Source organism: Lutra lutra, chromosome 18 (assembly GCF_902655055.1).
Source record: "Lutra lutra chromosome 18, mLutLut1.2, whole genome shotgun sequence".
NCBI lineage: Eukaryota > Metazoa > Chordata > Mammalia > Carnivora > Mustelidae > Lutra > Lutra lutra.
The window spans coordinates 24,014,102-24,028,709 of record NC_062295.1 but is presented as its reverse complement, the minus strand read 5'-3'; the positions used below and the strand labels follow the sequence as shown (position 1 = coordinate 24,028,709).

The following is a 14,608-nucleotide window of genomic DNA, read 5'->3' as shown; positions in this document are numbered from 1 at the left end:
CTCTCCAACATTTGTTGTTTCCTTCATTGTTTATCTTTGCCATTCTAACTGGTGTCAGGTGGTATCTCAATATGGTTTTGATTTGAGTTTCCCTGATGGCTAATCAGCATTTTTTCATATGTCTCCTAGCCATTTGTATGTCTTCACTGGACAGCTATGTATAGAAGAATGAAACTAGACCATTCTCTTACACCATAAACAAAGTAACTCAGAATGGATGAAAGACTTCAACGTGAGACAGGAGTCCATCAAAATCCTAGAGGAGAACATAGGCAGTAACCTCTTCGACATCAGCCACAGCAACTTCAAGACATGTCTCCAAAAGGGGAATCCTCTTACACTGTTGGTGGGAATGCAAGTTGGTACAACCACTTTGGAAAACAGTGTGGAGATTCCTCAAAAAAATTAAAAATAGAGCTTCCCTATGGCCCTGCAATTGCACTACTGGCTATTTACCACAAAGATACAGATGTAGTGAAAAGAAGGGCCATCTGCACCACAATGTTCATAGCATCAATGGCCACAATTGCCAAACTGTGGAAAGAGTGAAGATGCCCTTCAACAGATGAAAGGATAAAGAAGATATGGTCCATATATACAATGGAATATTACGGAGCCATCAGAAAGGATGAATACCCACCCAACTTTTGTATCAACATGGATGGGACTGGAGATTATTCTGAGTGAAATCAGTCAAGCAGAGACAGTCAATTATCCTATGGTTTCACTTGCAGAGCATAAGGAATAACACGGAGGACATTAGGAAAAGGAAAGGAAAAGTAAATTGGGGGAAATCAGAGGGGGAGACAAAGCATGAGAGACTGTGGACTCTGAAAAACAAACTGAGGGTTTTGGGAGGGAGAGGGTGGAGGATGGGTGAGCCTGGTGGTGGATATTACGGAGAGCACGTATTGCATGGAGCAATGGGTGTGGTGCATAAACAATGAATCTTTGTTCACACTGAACACTGAAAAATTAAAATAAAATTTTAAAAAAATTTAAAAAGAGTCATTTGTGGTTTGTCTCCCTCTGGTTTCATCTTATTTTATTTTATATTCTTTTTCTTTTCTGTTCTGTTCTTTTTCATCCTTTCTTTATGAAAGTGAATATTCTTGTTTTATTTCCAATTTTAGGGGAGAAAAGTTCTATTTTTTAGTGTGTTGTTAGCTGGACTTTTTTTAGGTTTTGTTTATTTATTAATTAGAGAGAGAGAGAGTGTGTGTGTGTGTGTGTGTGTGTGAGCATGAGTAGGTGGAGGGAGGAGGCAGAGGGAGAGGGAGAACCAGACTCCCTGCTTAGCAGGGAGACTGAAGTGGGGATCAATCCCAGGACTCTGAGATCATACCCAGAGCTGAAGGCAGATGCTTAACAAACTGAGCCACTGAGGTTCCCTTGGACTTTTTTTTAATAAGAGCTCTTTTTCAGGTTAATTAAGTTCTTTTAGTTCCAAGTTTGCTGAGAGCTAAACATCACAAACGTTGTATTTTGTCAAATCCTTTATCTGCATCTATTAAGATTATGGTGTTTTTTTCTTCTCTAGTCTGTTATGGTGAGTTTCATTGACTGCTCTTTTTCTCAGAATAGTCTTTTTTAATTTAGATAAAGTTTACATAACATAAAATTCACCATTTCAAAGTATAAAGTTCAGTTGTTTTTAGTATATAAACAATGTTTATATTGTTATATTGTTATGTAACTATCTCCACTAATTCCAGAACATTTTCATCACCCCAGAAAGAAACTCTGTATCTATTAGAAGTAAATCCAATTCCTTCTTTCCTCTATTTCCTGGCAACTATTAATCTACTCTCCAGTTCTATGGATTTGTCTAATCTGGACATTTCAGGCAGATAAAATCATACAATATGTGGCCTTTTGTTACTGGTTATTTTCACTTAGCATAAAGTTTTCAAGTTTTATCCATGTGACATGTATAAACAGTTCATCTTTCTTATGACTAAATAGTATTTTATTATAAAGATATACCACATTTTGTTTATCTCTTCATAAGCTGATGAACTTTAGTTTCTTTCCACTTTTTGACTGTTATGAACAATGGTGCTATGTACATTGATTTTTTTATTTGAAACATTCCCACCAACAATGTATGAAGGCTCCAGTTTTTCCACATCCTCACCAATACTTATTTTTCATTTCTTTAAATAGCCATTCTAGTAGTATCTCTATTGTGGTTTGGGTTTTTTTTTTTTAATATTTTACTTATTTATTTATTTATTTGGGAGAAAGAGAGAGAGAGCACAAGCAAGGGGGGTAGCAGAGGGAAAGGGAGAAGCAGGCTCCCCACTGATCAGGGAGCCCCATGTGGGGCTTGATCCCAGGACTCCAGGATCATGAACCAAGCCACCCAATTGCCCCTCTATTGTGGTTTTGATTTGCATTTCCCTAATAACTAATAATGTTGAACTTCTTTTCATGTGCCTATTGGCCATTTGTATATCCTCTTTTAGAGAAATCTCTATTCAAATCCTATGCCCATTTTTCAATTACATCATCTCTTTTTTATTGTTGAGCTTTAAGAGTTCTTTATATATTTTAAATACCAAATCTTTATCAGATATATTATTTTATAAATAGTTTCTTCCGTTCTTTTCATTTTGATAGTGTCCTTTGATGCTTAAAAGTTTTCCATTGGATGAGGTCAAATTTATCTATTTTTTCTTTAATGACTTGTGCTTCTGGTGTTATAGCTAAGAAATCACTGCCAAAGTAGACATCAACAGACATTTCTCCAAAGAAGACATACAAATGGCCAACAGACACATGAAAAATGCTCTACATCACTGGGCATCAGGGAAATACAAATCAAAACCACAATGAGACACCACTTCACACCAGTCAGACTGGTTAAATTGAACAACTCAGGAAACAACAGATGTTGGCAAGGATGTGCAGAAAGAGAAACTCTCTTACACTGTTGGTGAGAATACAAACTGGTGCAGCCACTCTAGAAAACAGTAGGAAGGTTCCTCAAAAAGTGAAAAATAGAGCTACCCTACACCCAGCAACCACACTACTCGGTATTTACCCAAAGTATACAAACATCATGATTTGAACGGGCACATGAACCCCAAGGTTTATAGCACCAATGTCCACAGTAGCCAAAATATGGAAAGAGGCCAGATCTCTTGTGACAGATGAATGGATGAGGATGTACTGTGGAATATTACCCAGCCATCAAAAAGAATGAACTCTTACCATTTGGAATGACATGGATGGAAGTAGAGGGTATTATGCTAAGTGAAATAAGTCAGAGAAAGACAAATACCATATGATTTCACTGATATGTGGAATTTATGAAACAAAACAGATGAACATGGTGGGAGGAAGGGGAAAATGGAGATGAAATCAGAGAGGGAAGCAAGCCATAGAGATGCTGAACTTGAGGAAACAGACTGAGAGTCGCTGGCAGGGAGGTGGGAGGAGGGGATGGGGTAACTGGGTGATGGACATTAAGGAGGGTACTTGATGTATGTCAATTAATTGATTTTAATTTTTTTTAAATCCAGAAAAGTGGGAAAAGATCACTGCCAAATCTAAGGTTACAAAAATTAATGTGAAACCTCCTAAGAGGTTTATAGCTTTATTTCTTACCTTTGGGTTTTTATCTATTTTGAGTTAATTTTTGTATATCATGAGGCGGGGCATATCCAAATGGCCCAGAACCATTTGTTGAAAGATTACTTTTCCTCATTAAATGAACTTGGTACCTTTGTCAAAAATCAATTGATTGCAGACATATGGGTTTATTTCTGGACTGTCACTTCCATTCCATTGATCTGTAGGCCTATCCTTTTGGTGGTACCACACCATCTTAATTACTGTAGATTGGTAGTAAGTTTTGAAATTGGAAATTCTTCTCTTTCAAGATTATTTTGGCTATTCTGTGTCCTTTGCATTTCCATATGAATTTTAGAATCAGCTTGCCCATTTCTCAGCACTATTGAACAAGCCTTCCATTCCTGGGATAAACCACACTTGATCATGATGTATTATCCTTTGTATAAGTACTACTTGTATAGACTTAAATTTTTATTAAATATTGCTCTGTAGTCAACAAAGAGTTTTAAACTGCAGATTGATATAAACAGTTTCTCATTTGGAAAGTCCACCCTCCCTCTATGGATTAGAGGGAGACAACATGAGACTATGAGAGACCAGCAAGGCTACAGCTAGATCCACAGGAAAAATGATGATGGCCTGGACCAAGCTGATTTCAGTAGAATTGGAGGGAGTGGATAGATTTGAGATTGATCTTTTTCTTGCCCTTGTTCCCAGTGTATTCACCTACACTCCCTCAACCCCAATATACACACCCTGAACTCTCTCTTGCTCTCTCCCTTCTTTGGTGCTTTATTTCCCCATTCTTCACTTCTCTAGTTCTTCCACCTTAACTATCACTTTCTCCAGGAAACCTTCCCCCATACTCTTGTGTAGATGCCCCTCCCATTTGCTCTCATAACACCCAGACTGTCCCAGTTTAAGTATTTATCACCCTTGATTATAATTTGCATGTGTAATACCTGTGTGTGGTGAAGGAGTTCACTAGCTATCCTTCTCCATGTGATCTTGGACTCACACACAAAAGAGAGAAGTAGTATCACATCCACAGTTGACTTCCTGGAACTCCCCTACACATTCTCCCCAACCCCACTCCTTGTATGTGTCAGGCACTTATGCCATCAACAGTCAACTTGTGTTGATAAAACCTATGAAAAGACCATTTGAAGAATTTGAGTAATCATAAAGAATTATGAAAAACAGACTAAACTGGTTTCATCCACATATGATGCATTAATTACCGGCAAACCAGTGATGAAAATTAAAGGAATACACACAGAACTACAGACACAATGTCATAAGCACAGTACTATTTCAGGAATTTGCAAGGATAATTTGAACTAGAAATTTTTGCCTCTCATACCACATAAGATACTCCACATAAGATGAAATCACACTGCTTTTGCAGGGGTGATACTCAAAAATTCAAACTCCTGGGGCGCTCAGGCACTAACCAGGGGCTTAGCTGGAGTATGTCTGAACTCCTCCTTTGAGGTGGCCTGTCTGACCTCATAGTTGCTGGATCATGGGGAAGTTCAAAGAGTATTAGGGAAGTGCTCTGCACTTACCTGGCTGCCCTTGATAACAGCACTGTTCTCCCAGGTACCAGCACTCTCTCTGAACATCGCCACCAGGCCAGTGTGCTGATATCGAGGTGCACCAAGAACCAGGTTTTGTACCCTGCTCCTCAAGATGACTTCAGCAGCATAACCTGAAGATGGTGATCTGGAGAAGGTAAGTGTTTCCTTCACAGACCCTGCTCCCTCTGAGAGACCTATCCCTTGAGTAGGGGCAATGCAGTAGCCCCATGCTTAGTAGGTTGGGATAACTGGACCCTGCACTATATTCCCATTTGTTAACACAATTAAATTGAAATTTTGAAATTTCTGTCCTTACAGTTATTCCAAGGGTCCACAAAAGAGCCAATGATATATATGTTAATTGAATTAGGCCATATCCTGACCCCCCCTTCTTAAAGTTACCCTGCCCTTTCCACTTACCCAAGTAAGCATCATTCAAGTCTGAATCTACCCTGGTTGTGTTGATGAAGGTAAATTTATCCTTTGACACATGAAGAAAAGCTCCACCAGCCCAGTCAAAGCTTCCCACAGCACCTAGCAAGAGACCATTCTGGGAAACAGGGTAGAAAAAGATTGAGCAGCCTGCAATTTCAGTTCAATCTTTATCAAAATTCCAATGGCATTTTTCACAGAAATAGAACAAACAATCCTAAAATTTGTATGGAACCACAAAAGACCCCAAATACCCAAAGCAATTTGGTGCAGCAGCTGTGGACAACAGAATGGAGGTTCCTCAAAAATTTTTAAATAGAATTACCAAATTACCCAACAATCCTACTTCTGAGTATTTATCCAAAGGAAATGAAAACCCTAAATCAAGAGATATCCCAGGTTCATGAAGCATTATTTACAATAGCCAAGACATAGGGACCCCTGGGTAGTTCATTCAGTTGGGAATTCAACTCTTTATTTCAGCTCAGATCATGGTCTTGAGGTTGTGGGACTGAGACCCACGTTTGGCTCCATGCTCAGCATGGAATTCACTTGAGATTCTCTCCCTCTGGCTCTGCCCCTCCCCCCACTCACACTCACTCACTCACTCTCTCTTTCAAATAAAATCTTGAAAAAAATAATTTAAGAAAACAATAGCCAAGGATGTGGAGAAAGGGGAACCCTCTTACACTGTTGGTGGGAATGCAAGTTGGTGCAGCCACTTTGGAAAACAGTGTGGAGATTCCTCAAAAAATTAAAAATAGGGCGCCTGGGTGGCTCAGTGGGTTAAGCCGCTGCCTTCGGCTCAGGTCATGATCTCAGGGTCCTGGGATTGAGTCCCGCATCGGGCTCTCTGCTCGGCAGGGAGCCTGCTTCCCTTCCTCTCTCTCTGCCTGCCTCTCTGCCTACTTGTGATCTCTGTCTGTCAAATAAATAAATAAAATCTTAAAAAAAAAAATTAAAAATAGAGCTACCCTATGACCCTGCAATTGCACTACTGGGTATTTACCACAAAGATACAGATGTAGTGAAAAGAAGGGCCATCTGTACCACAATGTTCATAGCATCAATGGCCACAATCACCAAACTGTGGAAAGAGTGAAGATGCTCTTCAACAGATGAATGGATAAAGAAGATATGGTCCATATATATAATGGAATATTACTCAGCCATCAGAAAAGATGAATACCCAGCTTTTGTTGCAACACAGACTGGACTGGAGGAGATTATGCTGAGTGAAATCAGTCAAGCAGAGACAGTCAATTATCATATGGTTTCCCTTGTGAAGCATAAGGAATAACATGGAGGATATTAGGAGAAGGAAAGGAAAAGTGAATTGGGGGAAATTGGAGGGGGAGACAAGGCATGAGAGACTGTGGACTCTGAGAAACAAACTGACAGTTTTGGAAGGGAGGGGAATGGGGGGGATGGATGAGACTGGTGGTGGGTATTAAGGAGGGCATGTATTGCATGGAGCACTGGGTGTGGTGCATAACAATGAATCTTGGAGCACTGAAAAAATTAAAAAATTAAAAATTTAAAAATACCCAAGATATGGAAATAATCTAACTATCCATCAAGGCATGAATAAAGAAAATGTGATATATAATACAATGGAATATTATTTGGCCATAAAAAAAGAAAATCCTGCCATTTGTGACAACATGTATGTACCCACCTTGAAGGCATTATGCTAAGCAAAATAAGTCAGAGAGAGACAAGTAGGGTATGATCTCCCTTATATGTGGAATCTAAAGACAAAACAAAACTGAATTATATAGATGCAGAGAACAGATTGGGGGTTGCAAAAGGCAATGAGTTGGGAGAGTAGGCAAAATGGGTGATGGTGGTCAAAAGGTACAAATTTCCAGTTATTAAATAAATAAATAAATGCAGGGATGCAATATAAAGCATAGTGAGTATAGTTAACTAAACTGTAATGTATATTTGAAATTGCTAAGAAAATAAATCTTATTACCAAGAATCAGTCCCAAATGGAGGCTATAAAAATTAGAATGAATGAGACAGAAGAACAACTCAGTGATATAGAAGATAAAATGACAAAAAATAAGGAAACTGAAAAGAAGAGAGAAAGAGGGCACCTGGGTGGGTGGTTAAGCATCTGCCTTCAGCTCACATCATGATCTCAGAGTCCTGGGATCGATTCCCACATCAGGCTCCCTCAGGGAGCCTGCTTTTCCCTCTGCCTGCTGCTCCCCCTGCTTGTACTCACACTCTCTCTCTGTCAAATAAATTTTAAAAATCTTCTAAAAAGAGAGAAAGAAAACTACTGAACAACAAAGGCATACTTAAATAGAACTCAGCAGTTCCATAAAGTGAAGTAACAGCTTGATAGTAGGGATCCCAGAAGATGAGGGGCAGGGGAGAGGGACAGAAGGCTTATTTGAACAAATTATAGCTGAGAACTTCCCTAATCTGAAGAAGGAAACAGGCATTCAAGTCCATAAAAGAAGGAAACAGGCATTCAAGTACAAAAAAGTCCATAAAAATAGGTCAACACATCAGCATATGATAATGAATTTTTCAAATTTCAGAGATAAACAGAAAATCCTAAAAGCACCTTGGGACAAGAGGTCCCTAACCTCCAAGGGTAGAAACATAAGGCTGTCAGCAGACATGCCCACAGAGACGGGGCAGGCCAAAAAGAACTGGCATGATATATTCAATGTGCTAAATGGGAAAAATATGCAGCCAAAAATACTTTATCCAGCAAGGCTGTCATTCAGAATGAAAGGAGGAATAAAGAATTTCAGTACAAACAAAAACTAAATGAATCTGTGAACATTAAACCAACCCTGCAAGAAATATTAAAGGGGATCCTTTGAGTGAAGAGAGAGCCCAATGGTAACAAAGACCAGAAAGGAACAGAGACAATCTACAGAAATAGCAACTTTACAGATAATACAATAGCACTAAATTCGTATCTTTCGATAATTAATCTGAATGTAGGGGCACGGGGAAGACAAGATGGCGGGGAAGTAGGAGGAGGAGCCGTTTCAACCTGTACCCTAAAGTGAGCTGATTACCTACTAAAGAACTCCGATCACCCATGAAATCAGCCTGAGATCAGAATTATACACATCTGGATCTCTACAGAGGCAGAAGATGCCAGTGGACAGGTAAAGAGGAGTGGGAACGTCGGACTGATATTGGAGGATAAACAAAAGGGGGAGGGAGCCACCAGAGGCGACCCATTGGAAAGTAATACCCCAATACGAGAGTGCCCTGCATCTGGGGACCAGCATTAACTTGGAGTCTGGTTGAAAGCACTCAAAAAGAGCAAAGGATCATGGGGGGAAATTGTGGGAATCAGGGCGTTTAGGGGCAGGGGCTTAAGTCCCCGGACCGAGGACAGCCACCCCTGGCACTGAGCTGGAGAGATTGCAGCAGAGATACCAGGTCTTGGTCCCTGAGCTGCCAGCGCACCTGAGAATGTGTGGGGTCCAGCTCCCATGAGGTGCTGGGAGCCTCGCAGGCAGCAGAACGCCGAGTCGTGTCACAGCCTCCCCTAAGAGAGGTGCGCGCAGGCACCAGCCCGGTGCTCGGACCCAGAAAGACCAGGCACTCCCAGCCTGGGCCAGCGGGAAAATCTCAGCGTGCTATTGCTGCTTGGAATCTCTCTGGCGGTCTGGAGCTGCCCAGACAGCCGCCGCTGTGGTGGTATTGGGTACAAGCAGGAGTTCCTGTGTCCCCAGGGACCGCAACTTGGAACCTGCTCTGCTAGCAGCCGAGGGGGAACTTAATGTGCTCTGGAGACCCAGAGGGGAACAGACTGAGGCTTCTTTCTGAGAGGGGGGTCGGGGTGCTGTTTGCTTTCCTCTAAACCTCCCAAAACCATCAAAAGCTGTCAAGGCGAAAGAAAAGAAACAAACATAAAAACCTCCAGAGAACAAAAGCCTGAAAAACCGGTTTCCTCAGAGCCCACCCCCTTGAGGGGGGCGGGAGGACTTAACTCAGGGAACATCATTGACTGAAAACCCACGCAGCAGGCCCCTCCCCCAGAAAACCAACCAGGAAAAAAAAAAAGACGACAAGAGAACCACCACCACTACTTCATAGATACAACTTTTGTTTTTTATTCATTCCCACTATTCTGGTTCTTTTATATATATATATAGATAGATAGATAGATAGATAGATAGATAGATAATTTTTTAACCTACTTACCATCACAGTGAGATGTCCAGTATATCAAATTCCATAATAACCTTTTAACCTGAACTTTTTGATGCCTATACCCATGGTTTTTCTTTTGCTTTTCTATTTTTTAATTTTTTTTAAATTTTAGTTTAGTTTTGTTTAGTTTAGTTTATTCTTTTGGTTTATTTTTATTTTTTAATATTCATGTAGAGTTAAACTTCAAGGTAATCCCCTTTCCCCAACCAATGCTACCCCTATAGGTAAACCAATTTTTAATCCCCCTTTATCTTAGGAAAGTTGAGTCCTTTAACAAAGATATCAAGATAAATCCAGGAAGAATCAAAAAACCTTCCTCGCCCACACTGAGAATTTATAACCACTCTCCCATGTTTTTCTTCCTCCAGTGTTTCTGTGTATTTGTGTTTGTCCTGATAGTATATAAATCTTATACTTGGGGTTCTTTTTGACGAGGCTCTTCTTTTTTTTTTTTTTTTTGCTTTTATGTATATACATATTTTTTTTCTCTTGTCATATACTTTTATCAGTCTTTCTGTTTGTCTGTGTTTGTTTGTATACTTCATAAATCTTACTGAAGGTAGGGGCGCCTGGATGGCTCAGTTGACAACATCTGCCTTTGCCTCAGGTCATGATCCAGGGTCCTGAGATTGAGCCCCGCATTGGGTTCCCTGCTCAGTGGGAGCTTGCTTCTCCCTCTCCCTCTGCCTGACACTCTGCCTTCTTTTGCTTTCCCTCTGTCAAATAAATAAATAAATCTTAAAAAAAAAAAAAAAAGAAAGAAAGAAAGAGAAAAACATATAGAATAGTTTTTTTAAATAATAATTAATTGGAATGTAAATTGATTAAATGTTCCTATCAAAAGACACAGGATGGGGCACCTGGGTGGCTCAGTGGGTTAAAGCCTCTGCCTTCAGCTCAGGTCATGATCCCAGGGTCCTGCGATAGAGCCCCACATCGGGCTCTCTGCTCAGCAGGGAGCCTGCTTCCTCCTCTCTCTCTCTGACTGCCTCTCTGCCTACTTGTGATCTGTCAAATAAATAAATAAAATCTTTAAAAAAAAAAAAGACAAAGGATATCAAATTGGATTTTAAAAAAAAGACCCACTGATATGCTGCTTACAAAAGACTCATTTTAAACCTCATTTAAACTCATTTAAAACCAGACACCTCCAGATTGAAAGCAAGAGGTAGAGAAGCATCTATCATCCAAATGGACTTCAAAAGAAAGCTGGAGTAGCAATCCTTATATCAGAAAACTAGATTTTAAACCAAAGACTGTAATAAGAGATGAAGAAGGACACTGTTTCATAATAGTAGGGTCTACCCAACAGGAAGATCTAACAGCTGTAAATATTTATGCCCCAAACTTGGGAGCTGACAACTATATAAACCAATTAATAACAAAACTGAAGAAACACATTTAAAATAATACAATAATGGTAAGGAATATTAACACCCCACTGACAGCAATGGACAGATCATCTAAGCAGAAGATCAAAGAGTAAACAAGGGCTTTGAATGACACACTGGACCAGATGGACTTCACAGATATATTCAGAGCATTTCATCCTAAAGCAGGAGAATACACATTCTTCTTGATTGCACATGAAACATTCTCCAGAATATCTCACTTACTGGGTCACAAATCAGGTTCTCAACTGGTACGTGAAGACTGAGATTATATCATGCATATATCCAGACTACAATGCTTTAAAACTTAAAGACAACCACAAGAAAAACTTGGGAAGAAACACAAATATATGGAGGTTTAAAAACATCCTACTAAAGAATGAATGGGTCAACAAAGAAATTAAAGAAGAATTTTAAAATACATGGAAGTAAATGAAAGTGAAAACACTACAGATCAGAAGCTTTGGGATGCAGTATATATGAATACAGCCCTTCCTCAAGAAACAAGAAAAGTCTCAAATATGCAAGCTAACCTTATACCTAAAGGGGCTGGGAAAAAGAACAGGAAACAAAGCCTAAATCCAGCAGGACAAGAGAAATAATAAAGATTAGAACAAAAATCAATGATATATAAGTTTAAGAAAATTGGTAGAACAGATCCTTTGAAAGACTTAGTAAGATAGATAAAGCCCTAGCCAGGCTTATCAAAAAGAAAAGAGAAAGAACAAATAAATAAAATCATGAATGAAAGACAAAAGATCACAACCAACACCAAAGAAATACAGTTATAAGAACATATTATGAGCAACTGTATGCCAACAAATTAAGCGATCTGGAAGAAATAGATGCAATCCTAGAAACACAAACTACCAAAACTGAAACAGGAAGAAATGAAAAATGTGAAGAGACCTATACCCACCAAGGAAATTGAAGCAGTAATAAAAAACCTCCCAAAAAACAAGACTCCAGGCCCAGATGATTTCCCAGGGGAATTCCACCAAACATTTAAAGAAGAATTAATACCTATTTTTCTGAAGGTGTTTCAAAAAATAAAAAGGGAAGGAAAACTTCCAAACTCTTTCTATGAAGCCAGCATTACCTTTACCCCAAAACCAGACAAAGACCCCACCAAAAAGAATTACAGACCAATATCCCTGATGAACATGAATCCAAAAATTCTCACCAAGATACTGGTTAATAGGTTCCAACAGTACATTAAAAGGATTATTCACTATGACCAAGTGGGATTTAATCCTGGGCTAGAAGAGTGGTTCAACATCCACAAATCAATCAACAAAATATACCACATTAATAAAAGAAAGGACAAGAACCATATGATCCTCTCGATTGGTGCAGAAAAAACATTTGACAAAATACAGCATCCTTTCTTGATTAAAACTCTCCACTGTTTAGGGATAAAGGGAACATACCTCAACATCAGAAAAGCCATATGTGAAAGGTCCACAGTGAATATCATCCTCCACAAGGAAAGACTGAGAGCTTTTTCCCCTATGGTCAGGAACATGACAGGGATGCCCATTCTCACCACTGGTGTTCAAAATAATACTGGAAAACCTAGCACCAGCAATCAGACAATAAAAAGAAATAAAAGGTATCCAAATCTGCAAAGAAGAACTCTTTGCAGATGATACGATACTCTCTGCAGAAAACCCAAAAGACTCCACCAGAAAGTGCTAAAACTGATAGAGGAATTCAGCAAAGTTGCAGGATATAAAATCAATGCACATCGGTCATTTGCATTTCTATACACTAACAATGAGGCAGAAGAAAGAGAAATCAAGGAATCAGTCCCATTTACAATTGCACCAAGAACTGTAAGATACCTAGGAATAAACCTAACCAAAAAGGTAAAGGATCTGTACTCTGAAAACTAAAAAATATTTATGACAGAAATTGAGGAAAGCACAAAGAAATGGAAAAACATTCCATGCTCATGGATCAGAAAAACAAATATTGTTAAAATGTCTATGCTACCTCGAGCAATCTACACATGTAATGCAATCACTATCAAGATACCATCAGCATTTTCCACAATGCTGGAACAAATGATCCTAAAATTTGTATGGAACCAGAAAAACCCTGAATAGCCACAGGAATGTTTAAAAAGAAAAAAGAAAAAAAAAAAAAAGAGGGGCGCCTGGGTGGCTCAGCGGGTTAAGCCGCTGCCTTCGGCTCAGGTCATGATCTCAGGGTCCTGGGATTGAGCCCCGCATTGGGCTCTCTGCTCAGCAAAGAACCTGCTTCCTCCTCTCTCTCTGCCTGCCTCTCTGCCTGCTTGTGATCTCTCTCTGTCAAATAAATAAATAAAAAATCTTTAAAAAAAAAAAAAGAAAAGAAAAGAAAAAAAGAAAACCAAAGCTGGAGGCATCACAATCCAGACTTCAAGCCATATTACAAGGCTATAATCATCAAGACAGTATGGTACTGGCACAAAAACAGACAGATAAATCAATGGAACAGAATAGAGAACCCAGAAATGGACCTTCACCTCTATGCTCAACTAATCTTTGACAAAGCAGGAAAGAATATCCAATGGAGAGAGTCTTTTCAACAAATGGTACTGGGAAAACTGGACGCCAACATGCAAAGAATGAAACTGTACCACTTTCTTATACCATACACAAAAATAACCTCAAAACAGATGACAGACCTAAATGTGAAACAGGAATCCATCAAAATTCTAGAGGAGAACACAGGCAGCAACCTCTGACCTCAACCACAGCAGCTTCCTGTCAGACACATCTCCAATGGCAAGAGAAACAAAAACAAAGATGAACTATTGGGATCTCATCCAAATGAAAAGCTTTTGCATAGCAAAGGAAATGATCAACAAAACTAAAAGGCAACTTATGGAATGGAAGAAGATATTTGCAAATGTCTTATCAAATAAAAGGCTAGTAGCCAAGATCTATAAAGAACTTATCAAAAAAAAAAAAAAAAAAAAAACTGGGGCGCCTGGGTGGCTCAGTGGGTTGAGCCGCTGCCTTCGGCTCAGGTCGTGATCTCAGGGTCCTGGGATTGAGCCCCGCATAGGGCTCTCTGCTCAGCGGGGAGCCTGCTTCCTCCTCTCTCTCTGCCTGCCTCTCTGCCTGCTTGTGATCTCTGTCTGTCAAATAAATAAATAAAAAATCTTTAAAAAAAAAAAAACTTATCAAACTCAACACCCAAAAAACCAAAAATCCAATCAAGAAATGGGCAGAAGATGGGGCGCCTGGGTGGCTCAGTGGGTTAAAGCCTCTGCCTTCGGCTCAGGTCATGATCCCAGGGTCCTGGGATCAAGCCCCACATCAGGCTCTCTGCTCCGTGGGGAGCCTGCATCCTCCTCTCTCTCTGCCTGCCTTTCTGCCTATTTGTGATCTCTGTCAAATAAATAAATAAAATATTAAAAAAAAAAAAGAAGAAATGGGC

General features: G+C 39.6%; 1 protein-coding gene across 4 annotated transcripts in view; it reads right to left on the bottom strand.

The window, feature by feature from the left end:
- ITGAM (integrin subunit alpha M) overlaps positions 1 to 14,608 on the bottom strand; it is a 50,400-nt gene that overhangs the window by 16,891 nt on the left and 18,901 nt on the right. For all 4 annotated transcript variants that reach the window (XM_047714411.1, XM_047714412.1, XM_047714408.1 and 1 more), the window contains 2 exons: positions 5,580 to 5,709; positions 5,148 to 5,290 (listed from right to left, as the gene is read on the bottom strand). In XM_047714411.1, the coding sequence (XP_047570367.1) occupies positions 5,148 to 5,290; positions 5,580 to 5,709 (273 nt within the window). The remainder of the gene's footprint in view (positions 1 to 5,147; positions 5,291 to 5,579; positions 5,710 to 14,608) is intronic.